Genomic DNA, 24,144 nt, shown 5'->3' with positions numbered 1-24,144 from the left:
TCCTTGTTTTTATTACTTTTCTCTAGCTTTAAATTCTAGGAACATCAAACATTTGCTAAACATTGACTTACTTAAAAAAAAATTGTTATTGCTATTCTTAGTTACTAAATCGAAAGATACAGAGACACAAAACATTTATTCATGAATTCACTTTAAAAAAAATCCATTGAGATATCAATGGAAGGGATCTGAAGACCCTTAAACCTGGTTATTGCCCTTGAATGTCTGCAGTTTTTTTGTTTGAGCGCTAGCTCTTCTAAAATCTAGTAGATATTTTGTGACCTTGAATTCTTGTCAACTCCAGTTACCATCCCTTTAATTTTATGTTTTGACTTGAATATCTTTGATACTATGACAGTTTAGGTTTTCTTAATTCTGGTTCTTACTCTTTCGATCTTGAATTTAGGGTCAACGGTCAAGGCCATACATATATTTTCTAATGTTTGCATTTTTCAAACAAATTGAGCATTTTTAAGTCAAAGTCACCTCTCTTTTACAAAGCACTATGATACGATCTCTTAGAGGTTGTGTTTAGTCCCCTACCGACAAAATGGAAGGGGATTTTAGGTTTGCACTCCGTCCGTCTGTCTGTCAGATCAGTTTTAAGCACTTTTTTCTCTGTTCTTACAGATATACATTTGATATTTAGTACATTGCTTTGCCATAACAAGTTACAAATCTAGTTTGAATTTTATCTCAGTCCGTTGTACATCAAACTTGGTGCTCAAGTACATTGTAAGGAGTAGGTGACCTCCATTGATTTTGATGTAGCATGGTCAAAGATCAAGTGTCAAACTGGACACAGGAATATACTGTCTGCTCAATATCTTGAGAATCCTTTGTTTGACAGACATCAAACTTAGTACACCGGTACATCCTAAAATGTAGATGACCCTTAGTGATTTTGAGGTCACATGGTCAAAGGTCAAACTGGACATAGGAAGATACTGACCACTCAATATCTTGAGAACTCTTTGCTTGACAGACATCAAACTTGGTACATTGGTACATCTTAAGAAGTAGATGGCCCTTAATGATCTTGAGGTTACATGGTCAAAGGTCAAACTGGACATAGGAAGATACTGACCATTCGATATCTTGAGAACTCTTTGCTTGACAGACATCAAACTTGATACACTGGTACATCTTAAGAAGTAGATGACCTGTAGTGATTTCGAAATCACATGGTCAAAGGTCAAACTGGAAATAGGAAGATACTGACCACTCAATATATTGAGAACCCTTTTCTTGACAGACATCAAACCTGCTACACTGGTACATCTTATGATAAATGACGCTTAGTGATTTTGAGGTCACATGGTCAAAGGTCAAACTGGACATACGGAGGTACTGTCCACCCAATATCTCGACAACCCTTTGCTTGACAGACATCAAACTTGATACACTGGTACATCTTAAGAAGTAGATGACTCCAAGGGATTTTGAGGTCACATGGTCAAAGGTCAAACTGGACATAGGGAGATACTGACCACTCAATATCTTAAAAACTCTTTGCTTGACAGACATCAAACTTGTTACACTGGTACATCTTAAGAGGTAAATGACCTTTAGTGATTTTGAGGTCACATGATCAAAGGTCAAACTGGATATAGAAAATACTGACCACTCAATATCTTGAGAACTCTTTGCTTGACAGACATTAAATTTGACACACTGGTACAGCATAAGGAGAAGATGACCCCTAATGATTTTGAGGTCACAAGGTCAAAGGTCAAGGGTTAAACTGGACATAGTAATATATTGTCTCCTATACTTTAAGAATTATTTGATTGATTGACACTAAACTTGGTACACTGGCAAAGGATAAGGAGAAGATGACCCATATTGACTTTTAGGTCACATGGTCAATCCACTCCTGACACAGGAAGATATTTTCTTCTCAATATTTTGAATTAGTGATACTACTATAAAATTAGATGATGCATGTGTATAACCCTTTTCAATTTTGCACCATGGGGGCATATATGTTTTACAAACATCTCTTGTTTGGATTTGAATTAATAGTTTTGAAATTTATGTTGCCGATACAATTTTGGATTCTGTACACATTGATGTTTGGGGAACATCTGTAAAGATCCCAATTGAGAATTATATAACAATTTATTTTCATAGAAATTAGGTGTGTGTGAAGGACAGTCAGATATAATATGAAATTTACTGTATAATAAGAAGTGTTAGTACACATGATGTGTTAAACAAGATACTGAGTGCTAGAATGACATTTCTTTGGATTCTATGCAGAAGTATCCTATATACGAATATTGTTAGTATAAGTTCACCATCAGTATCGTTATAATTCATTGCACATCTTTTTACAGAAACTAAAGAGTCGAAAAGCCCAGCTGGAGAGAGATTCCCATTTCTCGACCAAGGACAAAAAAAAAGATTAAAAGGGTGCTGACTAAGGAGGCAACGTATCCAGAAGTAATGGATGGTGAGGAAGCCACCCAGAGGAAGGTCTTACCATTTATATGGGAGTCATCCCTGCTGCGTAATGTTAAGTGCGACCTGGACAGAGAGTATGCTGAATATTTGCAACTTCAATCAAAGAGACAAAAAGTCAAGGCCATTAGAAGTAGAACGGAAATGACTATGACCCCACCACCTAGGAGCATTCAAGAGTGGGCCGTTTCCTCTACTTATAAATGATGCTATTACTGTTAATAGTTATATTTAATTTCCTCATTTCTAGCTCACCTGAGCCAAAGGCTCAAGGTCACAATTAATAATATTATACCGTTATAACCAGTTTTTATGAAATTTTAATAATGCTGTTGAAGGAGAATTGCAATTTTTCGGATGTTTATAATTGATACTGTTTAAGTATGTCTAGCATCTTAAAAAGTGCGATGACCTATATATTTAATTTGATAATTTATTAATTTTAACTTTAATAAATTGAAATAAATGCATTTTTGATACTTTTATCAGAGAATATTGCAAGTATTGAGTTACCTTGATATATTTATACAGATTTGTTCTGCTTTAGTACAAGTGTATCAGTATTATTACATCAAGTTCATTTGTGTGAATATGATAATATTTAAGAATGAATAAAACTGTCAAATTGTGTCTTGTATTCTCTGTACAGTAGAAGGTCTTTAAGCATCAAGTTGGAAACTTGATATCAAATGCATGTATGCAGAAACCATTTGCATATCAGTAGCTTATGCATGCGGAAACTTGACGTAAACCATATATAAACCAATATAGTTTATGTATGCGTAAACTTATGATAAACCATATATGCATGTTGATGGTTTACGCCTGCGGAGACTTATGATAAACCATATGTATGTGAATGGTTTATGGCTGCGTAAACTCGCGGAAACTTGAGGTTTCAGCAAGTTTCCGTTGCGGAAACCATATGGATTCGTGGACACCCTAAGTTTCCGGAGTGGGAATCTTGCTGAAACTTGGCAGAAACCTTATGTATACCTAAGTTTCCGCAGTGTTTCCGCAGTGTTTCAGCCTTGCGGAAACTGCATTTTTCATCATGTGATATGACCTTAAAAACGGATGTCCCTTGTCACAGTAGGTGTGACACGTTAAAGAACCCTCACTGCTCAATGGCCGTAAGCGCCGAGCAAAGGCCTAAATTTGAAGCCCTTCACCAGTCTTGGCGACGTCTCCATATGAGTGAAACATTATCGAGCTAGACGTTAAGCAAGATACAATCAATCAATCTAAATTAGAATCAGAATATTATTTCACACAATTATCTCAATCGTTACTATGGAAGACGAATAGTGAACAATCTCATAACTCCTATGGACAATACAAAACAGAGATTTGCTCAAACACCAGATATTGGATCGGGTGCCTAGTAGGAGTAATAATCCCCTGTCGACCGGTCAAACCCGACGTGAGCCCTATGTCCTGATCAGGTAAACGGAATTATCTGTAATCAAAACCAGTGTGCCAAGAACAGTCTAGCAATCAGCATAAAACACGTCAGACAGCATTTGACCTAATGATAGGTTCAATTGGCAAACTAGATCGTTATAACGACCATAGAGTTTGCGAAATGCTGACTTTAAACGTGACTGTTGGAACCCCTGCACCATCAATTTGTTTGTCAGTAGCCTGCTTCGATTTCAAAAAATTGACCATACCCAAAGCAAGCTCTTGTATATTGAATCAGTTGAGATATATAAACACCATATGATGGTGATAATGGAATATTGCCGCGGAAATAGGGAAAGTTGACGATGGAGAAGTTGAAATCACCCCGTTTATCTCAAAGTTCAGTTGTTAGTTTGCCGTTAATATCTACTTTCAATAAAATATCTAATTATGAAGCAGAAGTGGACGACTCTGTGGGGTGAAAAAGAGAAAAAAAATATTTTTCCACGGACATTTTAAACAACCCTCACATTATGAAATCATTTTGTAAAGTTGGAGTGTATGTATTGAAGAGCATATAACCTCCAATGATAGTTTGAATTAGTAGGCTACATTGGAAGACACGGGTTTATAAATTTGTTCGAGAATACTTTTACATTATAATTTTAAAGTAATAATGATATGAAACATTGAGTCAGATCTGATATTCGGTTTATATCCTGATTAACAAAGTTGTGAATGTATATTTTTCTGCCAAATACAGTAGGTGAAAATAACGAACACTTTCATTACTTTTATAAGAAATACAAAATAGAGAGTTTGGCAAAATTGTGCATCTGGACATCTGGGGATAACAGAGGTGGGGTCAGGTTTCAAAGAGGAGTAAGCATCCCCTGTTGACCGATCACACCCGCCGTGAGCCCTATATAAATCACTGGGCTTAGAGAGATCTACATACATGTATATAATTCACAACCTGTATAGATCAGCATCTCTCTCTCTCTCTCTCTCTCTCTCTCTCTCTCTCTCTCTATCTCTCTCTCTCTCTCTCTCTCTCTCTCTCTCTCTCTCTCTCTCTCTCTCTTCATTGGGCTTAATTCTTACCTGTCAGTAGGAAGGCACGTGAGATCTGCTAAGTAGCAACCTGCTTCACGATTTATTTCTAAGCATGCTGGGTCTGTAAGAAAGACAAAATAGACATAAGAACACACTAAAACACACACACACACACACACACACACACACACACACACACACACACACACACACACATACATATATATATATATATATATATATATATACAAACACAGAGGCACATATTGTGGATCATAATATCCATGTAACTAGCAAACATAAATCACAAAGACAATTAAAAGATTTACCAGAATTTATTGACAAACATTTGAAAACAAATATATCAAGAACAGATTACTAAGCCACGGTATGAATGCAATAGTAGCGCCCAAAGCTGCTTTAATACAGAACTGAATTCGATTCTGAGAACGTAATTGGTGCAATCGGCTGTTCATTCCAAAATTAAAGTAATCTGTGATTATTGTTTCATAAGTCTAACTGAATGCTTACCTTTGACTTTCAAGTGAAATAACAACATTTACAGTGTGTTTATACTGAAAAGAAGTATATCGAACTTTATTTCTTGACGTAGGCCTGACCTTCTGATAAAGTTTGTTGTCACCGTCTTTTTGTAATAAACATGTGTAACAACGCTCAATGCTCGCAACGGTAAGTGAGAAAGTTTTCCAGTTTACTTTCGGAAGGTTGGTGGCCTCTTCCCAGGTAGATTGTATCTGGGTTCTCTCTTCCACCAATAAAATCTGGGCGCTACGAGATAACTGAAAAAATTGATTGTGGCGGAAAACATCAATCAATCAACTCAACCAAAATAACATTTTAATGCAGAGTTATTAGAATGCTCAACACAATGAAACATATAGGTTTTAGTGGATTTGGAGTTTGATCATGTGCTTTCTTTGGATCTGAGACACTCTAGTAAGTAAAGCTGTTGAGATTTATTACATTCAATATGGCTCCAAAGAAAAGATACTGTGCTTGTGATTGCTTGGTAGCCCGATGGCATAATGTCGAGGTACTTTCGATTAGGCCCGTCCAGTAGGCGGTTGCGTCTTTGTTGATGATAACAGTGTGGACATCTCTTTGTTTTCTTATCGTAATTTTGAGGTGTTTATTGATCGAAGTGACATTTTTATGGCTGGTAACTTGCATTATATGTCAGTAGGGGCAATATCATTTTAATGTTGCTACATGTATAAAAGAAATTCTAAATAAATATAGAGTAGCAAGTTGTACGCTTTATTTCATGCATCGATATGCATAAACACAGAAAATATGTCATTCAAGCAGCGACAGTCTTTAAACAGTTCGGACCGGAAGTGCCTTATCAAACGGGTGCGTGATAAAACTAATGCGTTATCTCACTTACAATATACACCACATGTATGAGATACACTCGTATATCAAATCCAACTACAAAAGAACACATGTCGCCGCCACTTTTAATGGAACATCTACAGATAAAATTGTTTTTGCCTTTGATAAGTGTTCCTCATGTTTAATATCAAACTTAATCTTCTTGTAATAATAAACCTCATAGTATAAGTTTTTGATTCTTGTTTGATAATTTACGCAAAAGCTGGGGGGTTATGATCAGCTAAAATGCACAGAAACATTCAAATAAACATAGGAAGTTTGTAAAGCTAACAAGAAAACGCGGCTCTTTTTTATAATGTAGAATTATTTTCTTGATACTTGCTAAATTACAATAAGAAACACGTTTGTTTACACTGCTGTTATGTTATGGAAACAGAGCAGCATCAATACTAAGGTCACTAGCTTTAACAGCAAGTTCATCCTGCTTACAAAATGTCGATTGGAAAAACACCGGATTACTCAAAAAGATATATATAATTTTACAACATTATTCGCTCAATCCCATAGTGCTTTCAAATTCAACACTCTTTTGCAGTACGTTGAAGAGGTATAGATGAAATTTCATATTTAGGTTTATCTGGCAAACACGATTGATGTGCAAAATTCAAAGACATTATTTCTCAACTTAGGCCCATAAAATGACTCATAATCATGCTACAAGTTTAGATTTAATGAGACTTCAACGACCTATCACGTGTGTATCGTAAGCAAAAGTCCATACATCCCTACGATACACTAATGGCCCCCCATATGATGAACCACATGCTAAACTTCATCTAGGTGTGTTTGAGATGGTGGTCATTTGCCTATATGGATCCCGTCTTTGGTTCCTTGGTTTAGAAGCAATTTCCAACTTTGTCGGATCCATCTGGTGGAAGTGCCTATTTGCTAAGTTGGACGATAACAGGGGCCTTTCTTTGTATGGACAGTAACTGCTCTCTACCGAGGGTGTCCTTGTCCTAGTCTGGCTGTATTTTGGGATCGTCACCAACACTGGTTTTCAGTGGAGATGTACTGTTCTTTGATTGTTTTCCTGTGAACTGCCATCAAGTTCAAGCAGAAAATTGTCACTGAGGTGAATTCCGTGAGATGATCAAATCTTACTAGGAGGATGGGCATGGTTAGTCTCGACTTCATTTCATCTGATCATCGCTCTGGTAACAGCACATACTAATTATAATCCGTCGTCCTCAATATTGGAAGTGACACTTGAAGTGAGTTTCGCACAAACCACGGTACCTTGTACAACTTTGCCACCAGCTAAAACATACACATACACACACATCACTGGAACTTACCTTATCTTCAATCATGCAGGTTCCTTAGCTTTAATGGATAACTTAAACATTGTGTTGTTTTCGTTCATTAGCTAAGTTTTCATGTCTAATGTATAATTCGCATCGTCGTCTTGATAAAGAGGATTGCCTCGAACATTTTATATTTTACAATGTTCCGGATGTAGGCCTAGTTAAGTCCCTAGCATATTTTTTTTCTTAACGGTCAATCTATTTCGGATATTATTTTTTCCAGTTACAGAGAGAGAGAGAGAGAGAGAGAGAGAGAGAGAGAGAGAGAGAGAGAGAGAGAGAGAGAGAGAGAGAGAGCATTATCCAATAATAAATACTGAGCTTACAGTTGTAGATTTCATCGTTGTTGTAGGACGTTTCAGGACATCCGGTCACAAACGTCGTGCAGTTCTTCACACCTAGGTGCCCACTAGGATAGGCGTACACGCATAAACCTGCACATATATGCATGTTTATAGATATTATCTTTTTCATTTCCATTTCATTTTCAGCATTTTACGCTACATTGAACACATTTTATTTATGTAAAGAAGTTACTTTTTCCTTACAGAATATATTCCAAAGTTTGAACTTTGGATGAATCGAATGGCGGTTTGGTTGTGGCAAAGGAACGGTCATTCCCTAAGTTAACAACCCCAGATTGTTAGCCGTCTGTCAATCAAACATTTAACAATATATCTCAGGTAGAGTGACATCTGCAGCTAGAGCTACCCCAGAGTGGTGTTTTGATAACAAGAACAGCCAGTACCTACAGACATTTTTTTTTAATCTTGTGAAGCTCCGTATTGTAGAGTTTTGATAGCATTGACCTGTCCACAACTACTATTTTCTCATAATTGAATTGTTTTTAAAAAGACCCCTAAACAACGTAATTTCAATATAGTTGTAATTTCCCCACTCTATATACATGTCTTATGAATTAAACAATCAGAAATCAAACAATAATTTGCCCATTAATTTCTAAAACTTGTAACTTATTGAAATAATTTATATTATCAATTTATGATAGTTCTATATTGATAAAAGAAATTATTCATTGCGCCAATGACTGATAGTAAAAGAGAGAAAGGGGGGGTGTAGACTCTGTGTAATCAAGCCATAGGGATACAAGCATTATACAAACACTATGACCATGCAGAACCACTGCAGACGGCCCTGATACCCTTCCTGTGCACATTAAAAGTATACAAAGCACCCTGATCTCTTGGCCAGGTAAATACCAATGACCATAGCTGAGCTCCGCCCACATCCAGTGATCCGTGAAGAAACCGTACGGTATTATTTTTGGGCCTTTGACCTTTATTCAGTATCCAGACTTTCATCAAAATAAATTTATCGTTAACAAAAATACATGTTTACTTGTTTTAGTGGCCAATTATGATGCATTCTATATTATTTATTTAGTGTGAAAAGTAAAACAAAAACACAAACTTCCGTCAGAATTGTCAAACGAGGAACCCATAGTAACAAATTAACATATATGTAGCATATTGTGGAAAGACAAATAAATCACGGAATTACCTTCTTCAAATCTCCCGATGGATCCCTTCAAGCAGAACTCGACCAAGTCTGTCTTATCTTCATTAGGGGCACATTGGTAAAGGTTCCTGCCAATGATGTCTTTTGAACAGTTCAATGTGATTCCAGCCTTCTGCCACGAGTCGCCGTCCCCAGGACAGGACTCCACGGGATACATTTCCACTGACATGTTTCCTAAATGGTATAATGCATAATGAATAGACATAATCGGATTCTAGTATTGTACTCCTGTTAAAATTGCTTTTCATATAGCTAAGAGTCAGCCATACAGCCGCATTTTCTCACACTACTGATGCCGATCTTGAAATACTTCAATTCAACAAACTGAAGCATCATGAAATGCATAAGATCCGATGCCACTTACACGTACACTAACCGTAAGTTATATCTAACATATGTGAACCACTGTATTTTTCATTGAAATGAACAACTAAATATAATAAGAAGTGATTAATCACATAATTCACACAAATTTATGAGTAGGAGAAACAAGGAGCACTTAATCAGATAAACAAAATATTTCTTTGTAAAAATAGTACACAAAGAACAACCAACAATCAGTATGAAATACGACAAACGACAATTAACATAATGACTGTGTATTTGTAAATTTGATCATTATAACAACCAGAGTATTCGAAAACTATTGACTTCAAACGAGATTGTTGAAATTTCTGTAACATCAATTTTTTAAATCAATTCCGGCGATGACCGGAAGTGATGGCGACAAACGAGTGTACTTGGATGCACTGTAGAATTGAGAGAGTTATTATCCCTAAGAAATTCACCTCATTATTTTTCGTCCTTTTTTTAGATTACCCTAGGACAAAATGACTTTTTAAAAACGGAAATCGGAGATATCTCAGGAACGGAGGTTAATTTTAAAAAAAAAAAATGAAAATATCATACATATATAACCTATCATCCCTGAAATTTTCAAGAAAGTCCATTTCAACGTCTCTGAGAAATCGTGTGTACAAGAAAAGGGGAAACTTATAATAATAAACACTACAATCACCATAAGGTCCTCCGTGTGAAACGGGACCTTAATAAGAAGAAAAACTGTAAACACATCCAAACTTTGTTTACGGAACATAAATTTCTTGACGGTGGCTATTTATAGCCACTGTCTTATGCAGCTGCTTTAGTGGGCGACCCTGTATATACACGGGGATCCTCGTGGCGGAAATTTGCAGGCAGAAAATCAAGAAATTTGAGTTGTTTTTACTAAAAAATTAAATGTAAATGATTGCAACGGTTTTTGAAGCATTTTCAATAACATTTGTGTCACATTGTATATACCCAAAAATAATCCCCAATTACTGATGAGCTTTCTTTCTGCCGACGATGAATGCAATATTTAACATGATTTAGTTAGTGAAACTGAGTAAGTAGACATACTTGAAATAAAAGTATGTGCGTGGACAGTTAAAAATCGGTCAACGATGTCAAGACAATTCCTTTGTGCTTGTATCAATTTACAGGTGGTTGCCATATGGGAAGCTTTGTTGTTTTTCTTAGATCTTTTCATAAAGATTCACAAAGATTAACTACATTTCATTTAAACAGGTGGGGAATTCCACTCATTTCATACCGATTGTTAAGCCGTTCTTGGTGCACTGATTTTGACTGCGGGTAACTCCGTTTACCTGATCAGGATATAGGGCTCACGGCGGGTGTGACCGGTCAACAGGGGATGCTTACTCCTCCTAGGCACCTGATCCCACCTCTGGTGTGTCCAGGGGTCCGTGTTTGCCCAACTATCTATTTTATATTGCTTATAGGAGTTATGAGATTGATCACTGTTCGTTATCTTCACCTTACATATAATAGCTACTACACATCATCGTTATAGATCTGACGTTGTATAGGTATTTTGTAATTTATAGTGTTTCTTCTGTTGTATTTCTACCAGAAAATGACTTTAAGATAGTTTGCGGTCTAATTCTTGTTCACTTTCTGCATTGTTTTTATTCATGTTGTTTTCCGCCTAGTGTGAAACGGTTCCTAAAATACATTCTCTCGATGCTAAAAGTGTCCATCCTCTAACTATTCTTCCCGCAATTAGTGAAAATTGTTTTTTTTTAATTTGCAGATTTTTTGTAATCTTTACATCCTCCCCGATCGAGTTAACTCTAAACATCTTTTTGATAACTCTCAACATTCTATTTGTTTGAAAATTAGCGATTGAGAATTACAAAACTTCGGAAAATTACTGAAAAACGCAATGCATGAAAGTATCTAAACACATGTTTAAGACCTTGATTGATTTTAAAGATTACATGACTGTATACCATTTGAAGATAAGGACAACAAATGATTTAGAAATGAGAGAAAATAATATAAAAAAGTAGGAAGTCAGGAACATACACGACTAAAATAAAATATACATTGAGTTGAAATAGCTTGATAACTTCAACATTTCATTACGTATTTGAAGATAACGATAACAAATGATTTTGAAATGAGAGAAAATGATATCAAAACAATCAGATAGAAATGCAAGAAATCAGGAATATACATGACTAAAATACAATATACTCTGAGTCAAAATATTCAACATAAATTACACATCCATATGCCTGTTTTGAAGTTAAAAGAGTTTAAAGTAACTAAATAGTAGTGTTGTTACTGAAATATATAGTATTGAGTTATTTTCATGGCATTCGATTTTTGGTGACAAACATTTGACCCATTTACAGGTTAAATGATATACAATCCTCTATTTTACAAGGTAATCGTTCTAAAAGTTCTGATATACATATTCTTTTAAGATCAAAAGGAAAACAATTCATGGATATGAATTTCATGTTCCTTTTATTTTGTCATGAAAAAAGAATTTGCTCATTTACAAGGCATAATCTTAATTCAATTTTGGGAACTGCATTTCTAAATTATATGTACATGTTTATTCTTTTGGATTAAATAAACGCTATTGTTTTACCATTACTGAATTAATATTACAAAATGTAATAATAGTAACAATCTATATGACTATAAATAACCACTCTAAGTCCCATGGGGATCCGGGATTAAAATAGGCCCTCAGTACCCCTTGCTTGTCGTAAGGGACGACTAAATGGGGCGGTTCTTCCTATGATACCGCAAAAACTGAGGTCCCGTGTCACAGCAGATGTGGCACGATAAAGATCCCTCTCTGCTCAACGGCCATAAGCGCCGAGCATAGGCCTAAATTTTGCAACCCTTCACCGGCAGTGGTGACATCTCCATATGAGTGAAATATTCTCGAGAGGGACGTTAAACAATATTCAATCAATCAACCATTAATACTTGCTCATGTAGGCGGTTACTCTTTTAAGGTCACCTTAGTTAAACTTTTCCCAATACACTATATTTACTGTTAGTACTGTGATTTCATTACCTGCTGGTGTAGCAATAACCTGTTTTGTTAGATTTATTTGATCATATTTCATTAATTATTAGGGATTTCTTCCTATCAAAATTGTTGATATGATTGATTGCTTGATATTTTCCGCCACACTCAACAATTTTTCAGTTATCTGGTGGCGCCAAGTTTTTATTGGTGAAGAGAGAACACAGATACGATGTACCAGGGAAGAGACAACCGACCTTCCGAAAGTAAACTGGGAAACTTTCTCACTTACCGGCGCGAGCGGGATTCGAACCCGCACCGACAGAGGTGAGAGGCCGTGTGATTTTGAGCGCGATGAACAAGTTTGCTAATGCAATGACCTGTGTATAACATTTCTAATCTTTTTCTTTTTTTCTTTAAGAAAAGAATTTGATTTTTGCAGAAGTTGTGAAACCCAAGGCCAGGGCAATATAGATGTGACAGAAGACGTTTTTATACCTTTCTCAACAGTAACAGCTTACTAGTGTTAATACATTTCGTTCGGTTATGGAATAAAAATGTTACAACCAAATGTAACGTGTCCAAAATCACTTATAATTTGTTCTGACTGACATTGCGCCAGAAATATAATTACTAATAAAGTTGTATCACTTTGTACGTGTACGTATCTAACATCGAAGTGAACTCTCGAATCGAAATACATGTACAAAGAATCTTCTTTGGTGTTCCACATAAACAGATAAAACACACATTGATAAGACATATGAATTAATGTGTACACAATGTGCATCTCCTACTGTTTCATTGTCACACCTACAGACCATCATCGTAGTTCCATCGCGGTATGTAGTTTACTATCAAATTATAGCAAAGCAGTCAATATCTATTTTTCATTTTGTTGTTGGTGGTTTTTTTCGTTTGTTTTTTTTTTTTTGGGGGGGGGGGGGTGCATTAATGGTTATGTTTCCACTAATGCTAATGTAACTAATGCTGGCATTTTGAAACATGCTAAAACCTGGGTGATGTAGCTGTATTCCATTTCTGGTCACGATAACTGGAAGTTTAATCATGGACATCCCTCCCTGTGCTCAAGAGGCTGTGGAAGTCTAAATTAACTGACATGTGTGGCTGAGAATCTCGTCATATAAACGTTAACCTTCACCACTAACACTCAAGAATATGTTCAAGTCTTGCCTGGTGAGAAGTTTTATTTTTCATGCTTTAATACACGTATATTTTTAAAAAGTATATTCATTCTGTAGTGTTACGCAAATTCGGATTTGTATGTCTGATCATTTTGGTTTCACATTTTGGAAATTTACTTAACCGGGTGTACGCCAGAAAAGCATATGGAGGAAATTGTTTTTGTGAAAAATGGGTGCTTGGCTCTGCACGGAGTAAGTATTTTGATGCATTCATGATTTAATAACCTCAAATAATTTTCATCTAGTAAGATAGTATCTGTCAGGTGTATTGTAGGTGATTTTATTGTAAAATTTCAGAATCCTTACTTTGGTTACCAGGTACGCTATGTGTAACGTGTTTCAAAATGGCATATATTATAATCTCATTCATTTTACTATATTTTGGGGCATTTGTTTTTATTATTATTGAAAATTGTTTCGACTGCTTTGGGAAAACATTTTTAATTATGTAGCTGTATCATGTATTTCTAAAGAACAAATTATTTTTGTATTATTTGTTCCAGTCTTGTACCCTCTCAGGAGGTTTGGATTGCAAAAAATAATTGCACAGTACAAAATCCCAATAAAGCCTGGAATTCTTATGATGGAATCCGGCGGTTTTGCGGGGGAAATAGAGCTGCGACAACACTTCTTGTTCACAGACTTTATGAAGGTCACGTTAAGAAATATAAACTTCCATTACATGAACTATTACAAACACTGGACTCTATCATTGCTTCGGCAGACTCTTATCCCCCTGTTGCAGTGATAAGTGAAGTTAAGCAACAATCTGAACATTATTCAGATGTTTACACTGTTTACGATCAGAACAAAGTGACACTGAGAAAAATAATGCACATTCCATGAAAGAAGTTTTGATATCTTTTATTCATGAGAAGATAAAAGAGCTGGAGTGGAAATCAACACGTGCTCCACTTAAAACGGAGAACATGAAGAGTGGAAGTCTGGATAAAATAACTCCTGTTTTTACTGAACCCAACATGAACAAACAGTCAACCCGCATTAGGAAGGACAATTCTCATTCAAAGGCATAATCTATTGAATCACACTTAAGTGCCAAATCGAAACATTTGTCATGAACACACCCACATGTCAGTTTACTTTACGTGAAACCAAAGGCTAAACTATGGTAAGCTCGTGTCTGATTAAAATGTGCTGAAAAGGATGCTGATATTCTTAGAGAACAGGCAAATTTGAATGCTAAACTAAAGAATCTTGTAATTGAAAGGCAGTTAGGGGAATATACGCAAGGCCTTAGTGCAATGGATGACTTTCTCGATCTCGCAGATTCGGATTCAAGTGTGAGTGACATTAAATTATCGAAAACTGTTGCATGTACATACTGACGCGAACTAGGCAGTATGTACATGCTGTCCATTTACAGGGTAATGAACAATTATCTTAAACAAACATTTCACGAATTCGAGAGCCAGTTGTCGCGGATCACCCTGTTAATGAATACAAGATTCAGAATGCTTGTGCTCTAGATATGAATTCTTTCAGAGCTCTGCCGAAACTTAAGACTAGAGTCAAAGAAGTCAGAAATAAGTATTCGCAATTTACGGTAAATCAAATTCTGCTAAAGACATAAAGAATGTGGCAGAGATTGTTGGATCGTTATGCACGACCTGAGATGGTTGAATCTTCTGTCAATCAGAAGCTCTTATCTTTTCCGAAAATTACAAAATGAAAGAAGATAACAAACAGTGATCAATCTCATAACTCCTATCAGCAATACAAAATAGATAGTTGGGCAAACACGGACCACTGGATACACCAGAGGTGGGATCAGGTGCCTAGGAGAAGTAAGCATCCCCTGTCCACCGGTCACATCTGCCGCGAGCCCCATATGCCGATCAGGTAAACGGAGCTATGCGTAGTTACAATTAGTGGACCAAGAATGGCATAATCGGTATGAAACACGTCAGACAGTATTTGACCCAATGACAGGTAGCATTGGCAAACTAGAGCATAGAATTTGCAAAATGCTGACTTTAAACGAAACTGTTGAAACTTTTGTACCATCAACTTGTTTGTTAGTAGCCTGCTTCGATTAAAAAACGGATCATAAGCAGAACAAGCTCTTACACATCGAATCAGTTGAGAAATATAAACACTATATGCAGGTGATAATAGAATGTGGGTACATAAATATTCAAAGTTGACGATAGAGAACCTGCAATTATCCCGTGTCTCAAAAAGTTGAGTTATTAGTTTGCCGTTAATATCTACTTTCAATAAAATATTTAAGTATGAAGCAGAAAAGGACGACTCTGTGATGTCTTTTATTTTGAGCTCACAGAGACATTATTTGTTGAAATGCACATCTGGTGCCTCAAAATTGGTATCGTATAAGTTTTACATCGAATCGACATATGAATTGATTGCTGTTCGTTATCTTCACCTTTCATGAGTGAAAGTAATAGCATGCCGTGAATAGACAGTACTGATTTCTGTAATCAACTCTTCTTACAGCATTTATTTGACATATTTCAGATGTTGCACACCTGTTCTGGAAGCATCGACGATGTGCTCGTTTCTTTTTGTAAATGATCGGATATTCTTTGAAAAATGTCCATGTATATGATGTATATCAATCGGTCAAATGCTGTCTGACGTGTTTCATACCGATTGTTAGGCCGTTTTTGGCACATTGACTACGGATTACTCCGTTTACCTGATCAGGATATTGGGCTCATGGCAGGTGTGACCAGTCAACAGGGTATGCTTACTCCTCCCAGGAATCTGATCATACATCTGGTGTGTCTAGGGATCCATGTTTGTCCAACTCTCTATTTTGTATTGCTTATAGGAGTTATGAGATTGATCACTATTCGTTATCTTCACCTTTCATGTAGTTGAAGTTTTTTTCATTTTTTAAGCATTGTACCTACTTTGTATAACCAACTCCTCTCACGGCTTTTACTTAGCATTTTTTTTTCAGATCTTATATATTATAGATGTTATAAAAACTTTGAAGATATACATGTGACCATTTAAAAGTGCTTCTGTTTTGTGTTTTGGTGTTGAGGGGTTGTTGGGGGGTGTTTTTAAACTTTTAATATGCCATTTTCCAGTGTGTTTTGTACTCCTGTCTCTGTGATAGATAACACTGTCACGCTGTCCGGACATTTATGTTCTTGAATCGATCTATAAACGTCAAAATCCCAAATAACCATTTAATTATACTGTATCTATATTTATATTAAGTGTATCTTTAAACTGTATTTGATATCAGATGTTGTCTAATATGTACAAAGAAATATTTAAAGGACACATGACACAAAAAATTATTTATCTGCAATCATTGTCTTTATAATCCTTAAGTCAGATTCTCACTCTGAATCTGTTACACACGCATCCGTTTCACAGCTAAAGCTGTAACACTGTACTGATAAGCAGCCTGACCTCAATATGCATATTCTAAACCCCAGAGATCGGAAACAGTCGGGGTGACGTCAGAGATGAGCTACAGCACAGATATGATATATGCTTCTACAGAAGAGATACTATAAATCTTTCTTATCACTGATCAAAGACAAACAGTTTCCCTAATTACCAGTAATGGGTTAAATGCTGTCATAAACAAAGAACTTGCACACTCATATTTATTTGTATCTAAAGAGTTATTCATATAGTTTGTAAGGATGCCGTATTGTGCTGTTTATAATTGTTCAACCTCTTCAAAAGTGGACAAAAATGTGTCATTGTTTCGCTTCCCCAAAGATGCAGGTCTTCAAAAAGCATGGGTACATTACTGTCATAGAAGATACCTTACATTAACCAAATACAGTAAAATATGTGAGGAACACTTAACGCCAGATCAGTATTCTCGTTATCCACCCCAGTTAGCTGAATTCGGTTATCATAATGCTCGTGCTCAGTTAAAAGATGATGCTGTACCCGATGCTGAGTGGCCTACCCAAGGTGAATGTTCAACTTCATCAAATACTGAGAGAGAAAAAAAGCCATCTGGGTATGGTGCATATGGAAAGCGACAAATACTTCAGGTAAAAAAAAAACTAATTTTTTTAAACAATATGATTACAAATGTGCTGCAAGTTAACTGCATTTTACTATTCGTATTTTGTATCAGGATTTAAATTTGGGGAGGGGGTGCAATTTGCTAGAGACAATTGTTACCAAAAGAAAACAAAGATAATTTTTTATAAGTCTTGGGTAAACGGGAAAAAAGTCACAGGAAAAAATAGTCACAATCTGGGTAGGAAAAAAAGTCACAGGAAAGTAAGTCACAGGAAAAAAAGTCACAATATGTATAAAGAGTGTCTATGACGACACCTAGCAAAAAAAGTTACAATTTCTTTTGTTCAAAATTTTTGATTGTTTATGCCTATACCAAGGAAAAAAAGTCACAATATTTATAAAGAGTGACTTTGACCATACGTAGGAAAAACGAAGCACCGATGAATAGTTAACATATTTGCTAAAAAAAAACAAACATATTTTTTCCTTCATCCTATGTATGGCTTCAAAGATTGTAAACTGATGCTATTTTGTCTACTTATACAGGGAATACACTGTCTAGAAAAGGAGAAAGGTGCCTTGTGAAGCCACTAATTAATCTCAACAGTCCCTGTCAACAACTGTTGTAAATACTTAAAAGTTAATTCTTATTGGGGTTATTTGTTTGTTGCAAATGATTAAAAAAAACATGGAATCTTCTAACTTTGAATCAAATTTATGTAAAACTTTTCTCCTTATATAATAATTGACTTACATATATATATATATATATATATATAATATAATATATATATATATATATATATGTGTGTGTGTGTGTGTGTGTGTGTGTGTGTGTGTGTGTGGTTTTCTTTCAATATATATATACTGTGACTTTCTCCCCCTTTGTATATGTGACCCTTTTCTATCAAAATATATACATGTACTATGAATTTTCCCCTATACATATAATATATATTGTGACTTTTTTCATACATCTATGTGATTTTTATACAAAATATATATTGTGACTTTTTTTTCATGTGACTTATTTTCCTGTGATTTTCACCGGTGACTTTTTTTCCTACATTCGTTTTATGGTAGGTTTCTTACATTATTTATATGTGACATACATTTTTATAAATAAGGGGTTCCGAATGCCATGATGTCAATTCATTAGACATATACGGAATTTTTGTTGATTTTTTTTTTCAATATATACATGATATACATACTGGTACATATTTATATATGTTTAGCAATTTAGAGCTTGGGGGGAAGGAGGATCAACAACCTAAATCTGCTGCAAATGTGAATATCAAAGTTTAAGTTTATTACATGATTTCCAATAATATTTAACTGCAATTGAATTTTGCTATTTCTTAAATAAATCAGAGTTCTGATAAGTCTTCAGCCATTGTATTGAATACGTTACGGTGAGAATTTGCAAGAAGCTCACCTCTGACGTATATAACACACATGTGAATCTTATCTCATTGACTGTCGGCACTGCTCGGAGAACTGCTTCGGCTGGTGTTTACAGATTACTATTTCCAGCTGTGCCTTGTTATCAGATGCTTGTTTAACAAATTCAGTGTGAGAATCTGACTTAAGGATTATAAAGACAATGATTACAGACAAATCATTTTTTGTGTCATGTGTCCTTTAAGTTTGTTTTTCACATGTATGCTTATTGTCCATCAATTTTGTTTGTGAACAAATTAATTGATCATCCTTTAAAAGACTTATTGAGAACCTATTGGGATTATACTACATATAATGTGATAGGGAAATGTCAAATGAAAGACTTTTATGCTCCCTGAAAAAATTCAGTGGGTGCATATAGTCATGTAATTATTATGTGTCCGTCCTAGCTAATACAGGTTTCTCCTAAACCTTTCATCAGAAATTGATTTAATTGATAACGTGTGTCCCTTGAGACAAGGACCTTTGGACCAAGATTTTCCAATGTTATTTGTGAAAGGTCAAAGTCACTTAGAACATATAACAGTTCCTTATTTCAATTTTTTTAAATAGAAAAGTTTCCATCTCCTAAACCTTTCATTAGAAATTGATCATAATTGGTCACAAATATTCCTTGCGACAGGGACGTTCAGATCAAGGCCATTTCGGAAAGGTCAAGTTCACTCGGACAATATACCTTATATCAGTCAACAATTCTTTATTTCAACAGCTTTTGAACATTTTGACCATTTTTCACATATTTACTGTGATTTTCTTTTGTTGTTCAGGAATTGTATCTGGTTATCATCAACAGGTTTTTTTTATCGCATATGTGATAAAACGAATTCCCCCACCTTGTTATCGCATATGGGCGGTACTAACATCAGAATTATACAATATAAACAAGACAGGGATAATTCGGTTTTCATGAAGTTACTTTTGCTTTTTCACGGGTAAAGGTGTGCCGATCGATGTATGGGGCCTTGAAGCAGACGATAAGTGTTATGTAACAGATATACACCTACCTGTGACCAGTTTTTTATTAAGTCAGTAATGTTAAATAGTTCTTCTCTCTCTCTCTCTCTCTCTCTCTCTCTCTCTCTCTCTCTCTCTCTCTCTCTCTCTCATTTTATATAGAATTGGTAATGCGAGTGTTAAATCCTTTTCCTACTCTAATATGTGTATTATACATGTTTTCTTAATACATTTGTACAAGTACATGTATAGAATTAAATTCCTGAAAAATTATTTATGAAATCACCAATGATACTGATAGGGATAATCAGTTTTCGTTAAGTTAGTTTTGCTGTTTTGCGGGTAAAGCGTATTAAATTTTATGTACACATGCATCGTCCGATGATGGTATATGACAATCATTGTATTGAATGTATGGTTCAATAAATGTAAAATGAGAAGCTTTTGAAACTAGCCGCCCATCTATTTGATAATGTGAATACTACTCAGATGCTAGAAGATAACCATTACATATCACACAGGTAGATAGCATGCAAATGAGAGCTACAAATCTGCAGCTACTACATATTCTTATTGTTTTCGATGTCGTCTTCCAATCAAGGAGTTTCAAGATAAAAATATGAATTTCCTCTGATCATCACACATTGATCAACTTCTCAATTATCAGTTCGATTCACTGGCTAGTTGGTCTCCTACTTATCTAAGGAAATATGAACAACAAAAAGTGGAAATGTAATTTGAATTATTACCCCCTCCCCCAATACGTAATTATAATTTCATGCGAGGCATTGTTGTTAGAATAAGGATGTCTACCAATCTTCTCCATGTGTCAAGTTTTGAGAATTTTGTAAGCACATTTACATGTATTAAATTGAAATTCAACTTTAATTAGTATAAATTTATTGAGAAAATAATATTTTGATGAATAAAATTATTATCATCAATTCTTCGAGAAGGAAGCACTCCAAAAAAAATTGATATCATCGATCTATTAAACGAAGTGTATAAACACACCGACAAACATTTTGATATGACGTATTTTATTACTGTTATTATTATCATTATCATCATCATTTCTATATCGTATAATTAATTTTACAGGTATAGATAAAGTACAAAACTGAGAGTACATAACACTTAATAGAAATAGGAGTTGTTTTTTTTTTTAAATTGTGCAGGGTAATTTACACAGAAAGACGGTCTATTCATAACACACTGAGAGACAATTTAAAATCCCCGTTGTTTACCTCGAGCTATTTTTAACATGCTTAGTTCATGCTACCTTCTTTTTAAACCATGTAATGTTTATGATTGCCGTGTATGACAAAATTGCAAGTTAACCCTATTTAATTCTATAATAACAGGTTCATGTGTTTAGTGTATCTAAATACATGCATGTCTATACAGGTTTATTTAACACTCTCATCGATAGCAAAAATGACATCAAAATCTGGTTTCTTTTCAGCTGTGAATATAGTAACATGTAGTTTAAATTTCGCACATACTGTAGGCTAGGTTGGAATGTTTTTGTATACATAAACGGTGATTCTCTTTATCGCTGCGATATAGCATTAAACACTCTACCCCGATACTGATAGATTAAATTGAGAGGCTGCTACTGTAAGAAAGGAGACCTGAAAGACGAGTATATTCAAACTAAGGCATTCTTCACTTAAGTCATTTCAAAATTCAATTCAAAGAAATTTGTAATGCAGGATTTATATATTATATATTTAGCACGTTAACGACCCCTCGTTACCACGTTCAAGAACCCTCATTAGCACGTTAAATACCCCTCGTTACCACGTTCAAGAGCCCTCATTAGCACGTTAAAGACCCCTCGTTACCACGTTCAAGAACCCTCGCTGTCACATATTTACAGTGATTTTCTTTTGTTGTTCAGGAATTGTATCTGGTTATAGCGAGCGAAGCTCGCGTCGCAAAGCGACGCGACGAGCTCGCTCCAATGATTACACATATGAGTCACGTGATTTGCTCTTCTTCAGCTGAAAAAAGATGAGCATTACCCATAATGCTTCTGGAAAAATGTCGCCGTCACTGCGGTATACTTCATTGACAAACCCGTAATTAAAATAATTAGATTGTTTAGAGAGTACCATAAATCTTTTTAAATTCCAGAGAAGCTTTCTCATAGCTTCAAACATTTTGTTTTTACTTGGTTTGAGAGAAGAAGAAAAAACATTGCAGCTAATATAACGTCACAATGTAACTGTTTACATCCACCACATTATATTTCCCGCGTTAAATTAAGAGGCGGATTAATCGGAACATCACTCGGCCTATTCCGGAATAGGCCGAGTGATGTTCCGATTGGAGGCAGATAAAATGTCTATAAGTCGTTTTACAAGATGTAATGGGCTTCGCTCGTCTCAACGGTCACACCGTACAACATATTAATCAACAGGATTTTTTATCGCATGTGTGATAAAACGAGCTCTTCCCACCTTGTTATCGCATATGGGCGGTACTAACATCAGAATTACACAATAGAAACAAGACAGGGATAATTCAGTTTTCGTGAAGTTACTTTTGCTGTTTCACGGGTAAAGCGTGCGCCGATCGATGTCTGGGGCGTTGAAACAGACGAAAAGTGTTATGTAACAAATACATGTATTCACATACCTGTGACCGTTTTTGCAGTCAATAGTGTTAAATAGTCTCTCTATCTCTCTCATTTTATAAAGAGTTGGCTAATGCAAGTCTTTAATGCTTTTCCTACTTTAATATTTGTGTTATACATGTTTTCTTAAAACATTTGAACAAATACATGTATAGAATTAAATTCCTGAAAAAAATATTTATGAAGCCACCAATATGATTGATACTGACAGGGATAATCAATTTTCGTTAAGTTAGTTTTGCTGTTTTACGGGTAAAGCGTATTAAATTGTATATACACATGCATCGTCCCATGATGGTATATGGCAATCTACCATTGTATTGAATGTATGGTTCAATAAATGTAAAATGAGAAGCTTTTGAAATATGTGACAAGTCGGTCATCTTCTAGCATCCTCGTAAAATTCACATTATCTATTTGATAATGTGAATATTACTCGGATGCTAGAAGATAACCATTACTTAGCACGTTAAAGACCCGGCAATCGCTGCTATGACCCCAAGGGCTAAACAAAGGTCTAAAGTTAAAGTACATGTACTTCAAGGACCTGTTGACATGCTCTCTGAACATGGTGTTTCCACTTATTTAGTAAAACACACACAAGCATTAGGTCACTCAAGCAGATCATTATTAAAAAATATGTAGAAAACGCACGTCTTTTCTATCATGCCCGAAAACAAATCCTTACGAATGTCCAACAGGCTACTACTAGGAAGGTTTGGCTTAAATCCAGACATGAAACATAAGTCTTGAAACATGAATCAAGATATGTTGAATGTGTAGAAAAATCATAATTATGCTGAAGAACTACTCACCGTACACCATTACCTGGCTGTTAAATACAGGCAACTTTACCTTGGGGGTTATCAAAACCAATCAAGATAAATTCTGATGATTTTGATTAAAGGATGAATAATACAGATGGGTTATGATTAAATTAAACAGAAACCACAAAGAGTTTAAGTATCCATATACAACATTTACTAAATGTGTTGTTAAACTTTTCTCTCGCTTCTCTCGGTACCAAATCTCTCCGTACTGAAGAACAGTTTACCAACATTATATTCTCAAAAGGAAACGAAACAAGAAAACAATGAACTTACCTGGGGATGTTTTCTATCCCTGTGACAAAATCAATCAATTTTCATTACAATTGTTTACACCACAGCCTTTTCCATTTTAGTACACTGCACTGTTCTTTGGAATTAACATTATCTATAATTTAAAGGCTTACCGAAATATATGTTTGCGTTGTCTTGAGCAATGATTTGGAAAGTCACCCAGTTTACATTTACAAGATAACAATTTTCTAATTGACACAACAAAAGAATAATTCTTTCGTGTCAATGACACACTAGAGTCTATTTGACAAAAAAA

General features: G+C 35.3%; 1 protein-coding gene across 1 annotated transcript in view; it reads right to left on the bottom strand.

The window, feature by feature from the left end:
• Positions 1–24,070, bottom strand: part of LOC125656640 (uncharacterized) — a 187,703-nt gene extending 163,633 nt beyond the window's left edge. The window contains exons 1-4 of the mRNA XM_056159300.1: positions 23,871–24,070; positions 9,168–9,359; positions 7,973–8,080; positions 4,972–5,044 (exon numbers count right to left, since the gene is read on the bottom strand). Of these exons, the coding sequence (XP_056015275.1) occupies positions 4,972–5,044; positions 7,973–8,080; positions 9,168–9,354 (368 nt within the window). The 5' untranslated portion in view covers positions 9,355–9,359; positions 23,871–24,070. The remainder of the gene's footprint in view (positions 1–4,971; positions 5,045–7,972; positions 8,081–9,167; positions 9,360–23,870) is intronic.
• Between the last annotated feature and the right edge of the window lie 74 nt (positions 24,071–24,144).

This window comes from Ostrea edulis, chromosome 3, assembly GCF_947568905.1.
Source record: "Ostrea edulis chromosome 3, xbOstEdul1.1, whole genome shotgun sequence".
NCBI classification, from domain to species: domain Eukaryota; kingdom Metazoa; phylum Mollusca; class Bivalvia; order Ostreida; family Ostreidae; genus Ostrea; species Ostrea edulis.
This window is presented reverse-complemented; position numbering and strand designations above follow the sequence as displayed.